Here is a 13,661-nt window from a genome sequence, read left to right on the forward strand (position 1 = left end):
CACTCTTTCTGTTTCAGGTCATGGACTTCATGGCCACAGGTCACTTTGCTTTGCTATCCCACACAGTTTGTTTATTGTTACCTCCATCTTTACTTCTACTGATGCTGCCCACCTCATCTTATGGATTGTTCTCAAGTGGGATGTCCGATACTGCCGACATATTCTTCTCAAACTCAGTACCTCAGTCATAAGTGTGATGTTCAAGCTGAAGGCCGCTTCTGGTCAGGTGTCCTCAGTGTCAAAGTCCTTTTATAAAGAGAAAGGCTTACACAGAATAAAAGATACGGCACATTAAAATTAAGTAAGATAGATAGATAGATAGAGTGAAAGGCGCTATATAATAGATAGATAGATAGATAGATAGATAGATACTTTATTAATCCCAAGGGGAAATTCAAGTAACACTAGATGGCCAGGATGGACTGACTTCCTGAAGGGGATGGACAGACCCCTGCCTGGCCAGGAGACGCATAAAGTGGATAGAAGCTCTTCAGTGGCTGGATATCCCAATCAGGGTGGTTGGTGCTCTCCTTCCTGGGTGGGATAATGAAGTGGAAACACAGGGGGAGATTGACTACCCCAGTACACCAGGTGACAATGCCCTTTAATGTGCACATCCGTGGGGCAACCTGGGAATTGCAGTCCTGCTGGGTGCTGTGCCAACACCAGCTGCCCAGAGGAGGTGTCCGTGTCCCTTTTTTTGGGTGCTGTCACCATGCATTTCTGTGGCACTGGAGGTCCACCCAACTCCTGCATCTCAGTGAGGAAGTCAGAGTAGGCAGGGGTGTCAGACAGAGCTCACCTGGGAGGTTTGGGAGGGAAGGAAAGGAAAGGATAGGAAATGATATTGTCTTGAGGGACAAAAAGCCTTTATGAAGTACTTTCTCAGATAAGAAATAATTATTTGAACCCAAGACTGTTTGTTGTTGTGACTGAGACGCCTCCTACAAATCACTGTATCACAGTATACATTCAAATATACCGTACACGGTCACGCACACACGCATCAGGAGTGTCTCGGGGTGTTGGGTCAGCTAAAAATATGGCTAAAGCTGTTGATGTGACACCACAACCAATGCAGAGTTCAGTGACATCACTTCCTGTCTGGACATCTCTGGCTTCACCCCTTAACCAACGGCAATACAGGAAGTCAGTGTTCATTTGGAACCTCACTTTCAACCAGGACAGACCTCAGGTCCTCCAGAAGCTTATCTTCAGGCTACAAAAGGGAACAAATATGTCCCATGTCACGTCTTCAACTTTTTCTTTGCTTTCTTTACTAATTCTAGACATAAAATGAGGCATCCCCTATATGTAATCTATCTATCTATCTATCTATCTATCTATCTATCTATCTATCTATCTATCTATCTATCTATCTATCTATCTATCTATCTATCTATCTATCCCTTAATAAAAGGACAAGTGTCTGTGGGTCTGTCTGGTTGCTATGTCTCTGTTATATACTATTTGGTATGGACTTTGTTAAAATGCAGTGCTAACATTTGTGGGGGACCATCTGTTGGAATTAAAAATATAACGCATTTCATTCCTACATGCATTTCAATGTACCTTCCAATAGGTGATACATTGTAAATATTAATACTGAATACATCCAACAAAGAGTAACTGCTGGACTGACATAACATATCATGTAAAAAACAGAAAAATCAATTATTCAGAAATATTAAAAGCAACAACTAAAACATAAAATAAACATAAGTCTGGGAATAAACCCTACTGAAACATAACACTACCATTGTTTTCTATTTTAACTGTCCTTTATTAGTATATAGAGTATCAGTTTTATGCACCACCTGTTAGAATGAAAAATGCAATTTGTTTTCTTAGTACACACTTTGAATGGGCATGTTGAGAGTGATACCCTTGAGTGACAATACCATGAGTGATATCATATGGATGGATGACAGCAGTGACACTCTGAACTGAAATCCCCCCACCTCCACTTAAAAGTCTCCAGCACGTCACACATCCACTGAGCCACTCAGCATGCAGAACACCAACCTCTGTAGTACCAGCACTAGCCATGGTCCTGATGCCCGTTTCCATTATCTCCTTTCTTTACAGGATGAACTCGGCCAACAACAAATGAAAAGATTCCACAAGAGACTTCCAGCAGCCTTCCAAAAGTAAGTTTAACTGAAGAGACTAAAAACATAAGTGACATGCAGGTCAGGTTTGGAGATGATACCAGACTTGGAGGAAAAGCAGATAATGTAGAATAAGCTCAACTGTTACTGAAGAACTTGAACAACATATTGGCTTTGGTACAATAAAATTTCATGTAAGTAAATACAGAGAATTAAGTGAAAGAAGTAGAAATTGTAGAATTGAATGCAAAATGGCAGGTTTGAAATTGGAAGGTACCACTGTTGGGAAGAATCCAGGAGTCACCAAGGAATCATCTCCATCTGCATTAAAACAGTGGAGAGAGTTATGAAGAAGGCTAATATGGTGTGAGGATGAGCAGTTCCCTGACTTGTTTCTGTGAAGAGAAAGTAAACTCAAGATATACACCTGGAGTATTGAAAGATGTTTTTGGTCTCCATATTACATAAAGACACAGCAGCATGAGAAAAAGAGCAGATGAGAGCGGTAGACTCATTTTGCACCATGGAGATCAAGTGAAGAGCAATAAGTCTGATTCTGCACCATGGAGAGCAACTGAGTGAAGAGGAAAGAATGAAGGAGCTGAACCTTTACAACAACAGGGAGGATCTGAATGAGTTACTGAGACAGCTTGGCCATTAGCTAAACCAACACGCTTGATGGACTGAAGGGACATTTCATGTCTGACAGATGTCTTATGTTCTTATGTAGAGATTAAGAGGTGACGTTACTGAAGAGAACAGAAGCAGAAGGCCTGATAGGATATTAGGTTGTATGGCACCCCAATGTGTAGGGTATAAGTCATGGAGGTCACACTTCACCTGTATAACTCAGTTGGGAGGTCTCATCTGGAGTACTGTGTGCAGTTTTGATTTTCATATTACAGAAAAGACAGAATGGCACCAGAGAAAGTCCACAGCAGATCAATTGGACTGATTCAGCACCATGGAGAGCAATTGAGGAGGAAGGAGCTGGACATTTTAGAGCTTTATAGGGTCTTTATTGTTTCATATACAGAGTATAGTAAATGCTTATTTGTTGGTGCTGATCAACATGCACCACAATGTAACTGTCCCACACCAGGATAAGTGACAAATTAATACAAAGGAAGCTCCATAACAGATAGACATTAAGGGGGAGAATAGGATTTTGAGTTATACAGGCTCCTCCATTGGTGTTTTAAAATTCATGGGTGGTTATTCTACATCTATGTAACGCACCAGTGAGGTTTCACCTGGAGTATTGAGTGCAGATTTTGTTCTCCATATTACATAAAAAAAACAAAAAAACAAAGCAGCCCTGGAGAATGGAGAGCAGCTGGGCTGATTTGGGACCATCGAGAACAATCAGTGAGAAAGCCATTAAGGAGGCCAATAGATGTCAGGCTGTGTAGCACCATGATGTGTGGGGTGTCTCCTTAAGCTATAACTCACTTGTGAGGCCATACCTGAGCTACTCTGTGCAGATTTCAAATCAAATTGAATGATTTGCTCTCTGTGTTACAAAAAGACAAACAGTGGAGAGGAGAAAGTCCAGAGGGGAGCAGCTAGGCGTATTCAGCACCATGGAGAACACCTGAACATGTACTGTATATAGCTTTATAAGGTCCACACTCTTCACATGTATTTATTTGGCCGATGACTTTACCCAACATACAATAATTAACGGACAGTTGGTTCCATTTTCTTTGCTTTCCCAAGTGGAGCACAGGCAGGTGAAGTGACTGCTCAGGGTCACACAGCGTCAGTGGTGGGGTCAGGACCTCCAACCTCAGGGTTTGAAGTCCAAAGTCTTAACTCCTAAACAAATCTCCCTGCGGTGTAGAAGTGAAGGCTTTGGACCCTGAGGTTGTGGGGGGCCGTGTGGCTCTGAGCAAGTCACTTCACCCACCTGAGCTCTAATTGGGAAAGCAAAAGACATGGAACCAAAAGTATGATAAATGTTGTAAGTCATCTTGGGTGGAGGTGCCAGCCAGATAAGTAAATGTTTCATACACAGAGTATCGGCAAATGCTTATTTGAGCTAACCAGCATGCAACACTTTGCGACTGCCCCGCATTACCATTAGTGATAAATTGATATGAAAGGAACTATATAATAGATGACAGAGACTAATGAGGCTCGTAGGATGTTAAGTTACATTTTAAAAGTCAAGGGTGGTAATGCTAAAGCTTTTTAACAAGTTAGTGAGACCTCACCAGGGTACTGTGTGCAGTTTTGGTCTCCATATTACAGAGAAGACACAGCAGCACTGGAGAAGGTCCAGAGGAGAGCAACATGGCTGATCCAGCACATTGGAGATCAGCACAGCAGGGAAGACTGAACAGCTTGGAACTTTAAAATAAATGGAGATTAATTGGTGACATGAGGACAGACGTTCTTAAGATGACCACATCAGATGATAGGTTATATAGCGCCCTGATGAGTAGGGTATAAGTCATACAGGTTATACCTAAGACCTCACCTGGAGTACTCTGTCCAGTTTTGGTCTCCATATTACAGAAAAGACACAACAGCACCAGAGAAAGTCCGGTGGAGAGCAACCAGGGAGATTCAGGATCATGGAGAGTATTAAGAAGGCTACTAGATGTTAGGTTATACAGAAGTATAATGTGTGGAATACAAACCAAGGGAGGATCTTCTTCCATTATATACAGTAACTAACTAGTGAAGCCATACCTGAAGAATTCTGCTCATATTTGGTCTCCGTAGTACAAAAAGACAAAACAGCACTAGAGAAGGTCCAGAGGAGAGCAACACGACTGATCCAGCACCTTGGAGAGCAGCACAGCAGGAAAGACTGAAAGGCTTACAACTTTAAAGTAAGTGGAGAGTAATTGGTGACATGAGGACAGAAAAGGTCACATCAGATGTTAGGTTATATAGCGCCTTGATGAGCAGAGTATAAGTCATGGAGGTTATACCTAATCTAGGTAACACACTAGTAAGACCTCACCTGGAGTAATGTGTCCAGTTTTGGTCTCTTTCAGTAGTACAAATGTAAAGAATGATGATGATGATAATGATGATGATGATGATTATTATTATTATTATTATTATTATTATTATTATTATTATTATTATTATTATTATTATTATCATCATCATCACAAAGAAGACATAGCAGCACTAGAGAAGGTCCACAGGTGAGCATCTAGACTTGTTCAGTACCATGGAGAGCAACAAAGCAGGGCGGAGTGAAGGAGTTGGACCTTCAGAGGAGATTCATTGGTGACGTGATTGAGGTGTTTAAAATGATGAAGGAGATTAGGACGGTGGATCCCAGCTGTTGACCTAAAATAAAGACCAAAGAAGAACACGGGGACACAGCTGTAAACGTGTTCAGGCCGATTTGAGCCAACTGTTTCAAAGGAGTAAATCACACAATGAGCCACAGACACAGGAAACAAATGTCCAGATTGTGTGGTGGACATTGGAAGTTTTGGGGACTTTGAAATCTCGACTTGATGTTATTTTGGAGAGTCTAAGTGGGTTGACTTGGTGAGCTCACCTGGATGAATGCCCTGTTCTCATCCTGCTCTAGTGGTTCTTCTGTTCTTAACGCTGCTATAAAATCCTTTCTCTCCTATTTATGGATTTTGCCTCCCAAATGGACTCAGTGGCACAGACTGGCACTTTGGAGGGATTTTGAAGTCCCCTCCAGTGTCACCCATGTCTCTCACATCCGGTGTGCTGATTTTGCTTTGTGTTTCTCTCTTTGCTTTTTTAATTTCCATTCCTTCTGTGGTTTAGGCCCCTGGTGGTAAGGAATCATGGAGTGGAGTGCCTGTGTTGTTAATGAATTCCTCACTGATTTGCAGAGCAGAAAGCTACCTGGTGAAAGCAGTGAAGACGTGCCAAGGTGAAGTGACGGCCCAGTATGGTGAGCTGAGGGAGTGGGGCAGCAAGCATGGACTTGATGGGCAGGTAAGGTGCTGACCTCCTGATGTGGGTCTTACGAGAGCTGTAATTTAAGACATATGTGAATGGTTCCTGATGTAGAAGATCCCAGTTCCAGTTGCTGCCCAAACCAGTGCTACATCTTCTCTCTGGGTATTTTCTGACTTCTTTAGCTCAGTGATGCCCCCAATCTGTTGTGGAGCTCCCATGATCACAGATACCCCCCTTTACCCAAAACAAAATTCTCTTCTAAATCTTGTGTTGCCAAAGCTGACTCCTGGAGTAAAATTCCCGTTGAATATCTGGAATCTCCACTCTTCCCTGTCATTTCAGTTTCACTCATTTTTAGGATGAGTTTTGTTTCTGGTGCCTTGTGCTGTTATGAGCTGCTGGCTCTCCAAAGGTGGTGGGATTAGATGTGGGAGTCAGACCACCACTCTGTTTCTTATCTGCTCAGTACATGTAGGCCCCCCCTGCCCAAATCAGCCTGCCCCCCCAATCTAAAAAATATTGTCACATTTTGTACTGTCCTGGTAAAGCACCAAAGGATGGTGCCATTATGGAATGGCGCTATATAAAATCATACATAACAGCCATTATTGGATCATCAAGCATTGGCACCTTTGTGTTGAAATGTAATACCCATTGGGTTGGGATTGTTATACTGTATACAATAATATACAGTTTACTAAACTATACTGTGGTATACTGTACCATTCTATTCTATACCATGCTATGCTATATTGTATTATTCTATTCTATTCTATACTATACTATTGTATACCACACTATATATACTATGCTATTCTATACTACAGTATACTAAACTATGCTAAGCTATGCTATGCTTTGCTAAACTATACTATGCTATACTATGTTATTCTATACTGTACTATGCAATTCTATGCTATTCTATACTATAGTATGCTACGCTAAACTATACTATACTATACTATGCTATCGTATACTAAACTATACTCTACTATCCCTTGCTTTGCTAAACTATACAATGCTATGCTTTGCTATGTTATGTTATCCTATACCCTCCTGTAATATACTATACTATACTATACTATGATATTCTATACTATGCTATGCTTTGCTAAACGATAGTATGCTATCCCACACTATACTATGCTTTACTATGCTATCCTACTCTATACTATGCTATTCTATACTATACTATTGTATACCACACTGTATATACTGTGCTGTTCTAAACTACAGTATACTAAACTATGCAAAGCTATGCTATGCTTTGCTAAACTATACTATGCTATACTATGTTATTCTATCCTGTACTCTCCTGTACTATACTATACTATATACTTTACTAAACTATACTATGCTATCCTACACTATACTATACTATGCTTTACTTTGCTATCCTATACTATGCCTTGCTGTGCTTTGCATCCCTTCTGTAGTCTTCCCATATTCAGCCCAGTTTATTCTTCATGTTTGCCACCTGTGCATGCCTTTGCCCCCCGTCTCGTGCCCAGTCACCTGGCACATCCCACAGTAAATGGCCCTGACATCCCCAGCCTCATCTTTGTGGATTACCTCAGTCATAGCAGCGTGCGCTCGGCTTCCGCACTTCCAGTCTCCTCCCGACTCCCCAGCTCTCTCTATCGGGCACACCCATATGTAGGGCGCCCGCCTGGCGCACAGGAGCCGAGGTGTCTGTAGCGCCAGGCAGGCTTAGAGATGTAATGAATCTTCTATGGGGCCTTCCTGCCAGGGTGACAAGTCGCTTTGAGGAAGGTTGTAAATGCACGAGAGATTGTGGTATAATTCCTCAGCCTGGCACTTGTGCCCCCCAGTCACCATTCGATTATCTCCCAAATTGCTGTGTTTCACAGAGATAAAGATTTTTTATGGCTTGCTGACTTGAAACAAGCAGCCCAGCCAGAAAAGCAATGGCTAACCTGCCATGCATAGTAATTTCATTGGTAAATGACAAAATCTTTGTTTAGATGACATTTCCAAAATGACTGCGGCAGATGAAGCTCAAATATAAAATGTCACATTTGGCATGCAAAACTATGAAAATATATTTCTGTGCAAAATTCATGGAGGCATTTAATTTCGAATGTGTTTAATAACTGAGTCTGCCTGCATCAGTAATCCTGCCTGGAGGTCCCAAAGAGATTGTCATATTTATTCACTTTTTTCTTCTTCTTCCCTTTTCCGCTCCTTTCTCTCGCTCCCTCGCTCCAAATCCAAACATTTTAAGGGTGAATGTTCATTGTTAATTAAGATTTACTAATTAAAATGAAAATAATTAACGAGGCGCCGTAATCTTCCAATATTAGGCTACAGGGAGACGTGGAGGGAACTTTCTTCTTTTATGTCGCCTTTCCGGCAAAAAAAAAAAAAAAGAAAAAAATACGGAAATGCAAACTGCGTCTGGTAGTCGACGCCACCGCCATGGCTTTGATCTCACGCTGTGATCCCTCAGGCCCACCGGGGGGCGTCAGCCTTGTAAAGAAGAGGGGAAAATAAATTAAAAAACAAAAAAAAAGGTGGAGAGACCCCCAAAAATAAACCCCTTGAATGAACTCCTCAATAATCGGGGGGCCTGACTTCAGGTGGGCACTCGCTCTTATATGAATGGGGGCCAACGCAGCCTCAGCTTACTTCTCATGCCGGGACCTCTGGGGTCCACCATCTGATGAGTGGAGTGAAGACCCCCAAAACTACAGTAAAATGGACTCATCCATAATTGGGGCCGCCTACAAACGCTGACTCCAGGCAGGCGCTCGCTCTTACACGACGTGTGACCTGCAGGGGGCGCCCACCTGCAAAATGTCTGGATGGACAAAATACGTCAATTGGCCAACACAACCACAGGTTTAGTCTCACGTTGTGACTTCTTGGCCCACCAGGGGGCATCAATCCGATGCCAAACAGAATGTGGAGGAACCCATAAAATACCCCTGAAATAACTCATTGGGGGACCACCTAATACAAGACGCGTGAGGCAGAGGAGGTCCCCGGCAAAAAAATCGGACTTGCAAAATATCTCTGGGAAGCAATGCAGCTCACGCCTTGACCTAGTGGGCGCAAAAAAGAGACGAGAAATTGATACAAAATGGAGACCCCTGAAATCAGATTAGAAGGACTGAACTGATAATCAGGGCCACCGAGCAAAGACTGACTTCAGGCAGGCGCTCGCTCTTATGGGACATTTAACACAGTGGAGGTCTCCTGCTGAAGAGGTCTGCTAGCCAAGGTGACCACAGGTGTCATCTCACGCCCTGACCTCTTTGAACCACCAGGGGGCAGCAACCTGATAAATAGTGAAAGTAAAATAAAGTGGAGACCCCCGAAAATAGACTGGAATGAGTTCATCGATAATCAGGACCACCTTGCAAAAACTTACTCCAGGACGGCGCCGTGACCTCTTGGGTCCACCAGGGCGAGTGGTGACATATAAAGTGAAGATGACCCCACCACTAATAATAGGGTCCACCTACCAAAGACTGACTCCAGGTGGGCACGCGCTTTTACTTGACATGCAAGCCAATGCAACTTCAGTGTACTTCTCATGCTGTGACCTCTTGGGTCCACCATTTGATGAGTGGCAACAGGAATATAAAGTGAAGACCCCCAAAGCCACAGTAAAATGAACTCATCCATAATCTGAGACTCCTACAAACACTGACTCCAGGCAGGTGCCCGCTCTTTCATGACATGTGACCTGGAGGGGGCGCCCACTGGAACAAAGTCTGGAAACACAAAATATGTTTAGTGGCCAACATAACCAAAGGGTAAATCTCATGTGGTGACTTTTTGGGCCCACCAGGGGGCATCAATCTGATGAGGATCTGAGGAAGTGGAAATAACTCGTGGGGCCCACCTAATACAAGATACATGAGCCAGAGGAGGTCCCCCATGAAAAATATGACATGCCAAATATGTCAGGTCACCAATGCAACTTCAGCTTACTTCTCATGCTGTGACCTCTTGGGTCCACCAGAGCCAGTGGTGACATGAATATAAAGAAGGAGATGACCCCCAAACCAATAATTGGGTCCACCTACCAAGACTTGCTCTTATATGATGTGTGACTTGGAGGGGGCGCCCACTGGCACAACGTCTGGAAGCAAAAATTAGGTCTCGTAGCCAACATAACCGCAGGTTTAATCTCACGCTGTGACTTCTTGGGCCCACCAGGGGGCATCAGTCTGATGAGGAGTATAAAGTAGAGACCCCATAAAGCATACCTGAAATAACTCATTGGGGGGCCACCTAGCAAAGACTGACTTCAGGCAGGCGCTCGCTCAAATGGGACCCGAGACCCTGAGGAGGTCCTCATCAAAGCATGTCTAGTAGCCAAGGTGGCCACAGATTTCATCTCAGAGTCTGACCTCTTGGGCCCCCCTGGGGGTATCAAACGGATGAGTTTTCAAATGAATATAAAGTGGACCCCAGAATTTACTAACTGATTGTCAGCGCCTCCTACCACCAGTTAACTTCATGTGGGCACTCGTCTTTACACAGAAATGCAGAATGTGCCGGGTCACCAAATCGGCTGCACCATTGAGGTCACTCCCTGATCTCCTCGGTCCACCCCTCATCAACCTAATAAGGAAAAAGGAAAATGAATTTGATCTCATGCTGTGCCCTCTTGTCTCCTCTCTGATGGGCATCAAGCTGACGAGGAAGTGAGGCAGCGAGTACAACGTGGAGAGCCCTAACCCTGAACTGGAATTAACCAATCAGGCGCTCGCTCTTACAATACAGAAATGCTAAATAAGGCTGTGTGGCCTACAGGGGGCGCTCCAGCCACCCAAACAGACACAAGACACACAAGATTCATTCTGTGGGAAGTGCTGCTCAATCGTTTCCCACAATACAGTAACAATAAAGCACAGTCAGAACTCACACGCAGCACCCTCCGCACCCTTTGTCTTTGTCTTCCCTTCCTCTCTTTGCCCGCCTCCACTCATCCTCAAGCAAGCTTTGTCACCTTCCTCCCGACTCTGGCTCCTGGTGCAGTGGCAGCGAAATCCTTTAATCCTGCACCCAAGAGCACTTCTGGTGGTCCGTTAGCCTTTGAAGCACCACCCGGGGGGCACCAATAGGGTAGTGCCACACTCCATCTCCCATGAAGCCCTGTGGGAATCTGTAGTGCTGTGGTAACCCAGGGGTGCTGCCACCTAGCGCTCCAGGGGGAGGTGATGCCCTGTTTTTATCCCCCGCCCCCTTCGCCTGCGCCTTCCACTATATGGGCATCCTGGACAGATAAGGGTCCTGCCCGTCTGGGACAGTCTGATAGCCAAGGTGGCAGAAGATTTGATCTAACACTGTGAGCGGAGGTGAGGGGGAGTTCACCGGATGATGAAATTAGGACAAAGTGGAGATCCCCAAGAACAGACCAGAAATAACTCATCAATAATGCGGGCCACCTAGGAATGAATGACTTCAGGCAGGCGCTCGCTCTTACAGGTCCCATACTCTGGAGGAGGTTGTCTGCCAAAAAAATTCAAGAACCACAAAATATGACGAGCAGCCAATGCCACCACAACTCTCATTTCACTTCCTCACTTTCTGGGCCCACCGGGAGGGTTTAATCTGATGAGGAAATGAAGAAATGAGCATAAAGTGGAGAATCCAGAAAACAAACTAGCCAATAATTGGGACCACCTGACACCCACCTGACTTCGCTCCCACTTACAGAACACGTGACCCAGAGGAGGCCCCTCGGAAGAAGCCCACAAACTCAAAATACGTCTGTTAGCCAACATGGCTAACATGGCTGTTTGATTTGTCACTGTGACCTCTTGAGCCCACCAGGGGGCATCAATCTGTTGTTGAAGTGGGGCAGTGAATATAAAGAGGAGCACCTTCATAATTAACTAAAATGAACGAGTGAACAGTCACTGATGACTTGGGTCAGGCACTCGGTATCAGAAGACGTGTGACCCTGAAGGAGGTCCTCCATGAAAATGCATCTGGTGACCAGTGTGGCTGCAGCTTTGAACTCACACCATGACCTCTTGGACTCGCCGGAGCGGAGGGCATCAACCGGATGATGAGGAGGTGGAGAACAAAATTTAAAATGGAGATCCCTGAAATCCAACGAAAATGAACTAATCGGTAATCAGGGCCGCCTAGCAATGAGTAACTTTGGGCAGGCGCTCGCTCTTGGGGACAGAGGAGCCATCACCGCCGCACACAGCCTCCTCCGTCTCTGACTGTCGTCCCCTGCTTACAAGGTCTAAAGCTGGATGACGACGTAGTAGGAAGAGTGGCCACGCAATCGGTCAGCCTCCTCATAAAATCAGGAAGCATATTTAAACTTAAGTGTAGCTGGGATGGCGGCCTCCTTCACACACACGTAACACACACTTAGCTCTTAGGTCATTCGCATTGGAATTCATGAATTTTAATAAAGAGAAAAACCAAATGAAGAAAAAATAGGGTAATGTATGGAAAATGAGTGACCTGGTGGGGGCGCTACAGGATGCATGTAAATTAATGTGACTGCTGCAAGTAGGTAGTGTCCATTTTATATGAGTGACCAGATGGGGGCGCTGTGAGGTGCAAGTGAATTAATGTGATCTTCTGCAAGTACAGGGTCTTCATTACAAAGCAGTGACAAGGTGAGGGCGCTATAGGATGCATGTAAATTAATACGATTGCTGAAAGTAGGTAGTGTCTAATTTATAAGAGTAACCAGATGGGGGCGCTATGGGGTTTATGTAAATGAATACAGCTGCCATAAGTACAGGGTGTTTATTACATAGAAGTGACCTGGTGGGGGCGCTATAGGATGCATGTAAATTAATGTGACTGCTGCAAGTAGGCAGTGTCCATTTTATGTGAGCAACCAGATGGGGGCGCTGTGAGGTGCAAGTGAATTAATGTGACTGCTACAATTACGCCATGCTCTTTACATAGGAGTGACAGGATGAGGGCGCTATAGGGCGCACGTGAATGAACATGACTGCTCCAAGTAGGCAGTGTCCATTTTATATGAGTGACCAGATGGGGGCGCTGTGAGGTGCATGTGAATTGACTTCTGCAAGTCTGGTGTGTCCATAGCGCAGCGTTTCTCAACCTTTACGTATTTGTGACCCGAGTTTTCATAACAGTTTTAATCGCGCCCCCCTAATGTTTTTTTGAAAGGAGCCCACTAATACCAATTTGTTCCTTTTTAATTAATGATTTATCATAGATGCATATTTTATTATACCTACTTAACTTTTATCGACATTTATCTAACTCTAGATTTATTTTTTTAGCATCAGAATGTAGTTTAAGGTAATTTGTTTTGGTTTCAATAGATGGATTTTTCACATTTTCGATTCTTGTTTTCTTTTTCTCACATCTTCACGCCCACCTTTTTGTTACTCCGCGCCCCCCTAGGGGGTCCCGCCCCACAGTTTGAGAACCACTGCCATAGCCTGTCATTACACGGACCCCCAATGGTCAATTTCTTCTCTTAATTTCAAAACTGACATGTTGCAAAATTTTGGAAGGGCTGACTTCATTTTAAAAATGCGGTGGGCATCGTGCATCTTCAGTTAAACGTGGGTGAGTGACGTTTACATGGGCAACAAACCACTTGATTTCATTTTATATAGCGCCTTTCCTGAGTCTAATTCTTGGAATGTCTTTAAA

The 13,661-nt window shown here is 44.1% G+C and overlaps 1 protein-coding gene across 1 annotated transcript in view; it reads left to right on the top strand.

Annotated features, from left to right (window-relative positions):
* ofcc1 (orofacial cleft 1 candidate 1) overlaps positions 1–13,661 on the top strand; it is a 186,146-nt gene that overhangs the window by 50,690 nt on the left and 121,795 nt on the right. The window contains exons 5-6 of the mRNA XM_039754152.1: positions 2,089–2,150; positions 5,951–6,056. Coding sequence (XP_039610086.1) covers positions 2,089–2,150; positions 5,951–6,056 — 168 coding nt within the window. The remainder of the gene's footprint in view (positions 1–2,088; positions 2,151–5,950; positions 6,057–13,661) is intronic.

This window comes from Polypterus senegalus, chromosome 5 (genome assembly GCF_016835505.1).
Source record: "Polypterus senegalus isolate Bchr_013 chromosome 5, ASM1683550v1, whole genome shotgun sequence".
NCBI lineage: Eukaryota > Metazoa > Chordata > Cladistia > Polypteriformes > Polypteridae > Polypterus > Polypterus senegalus.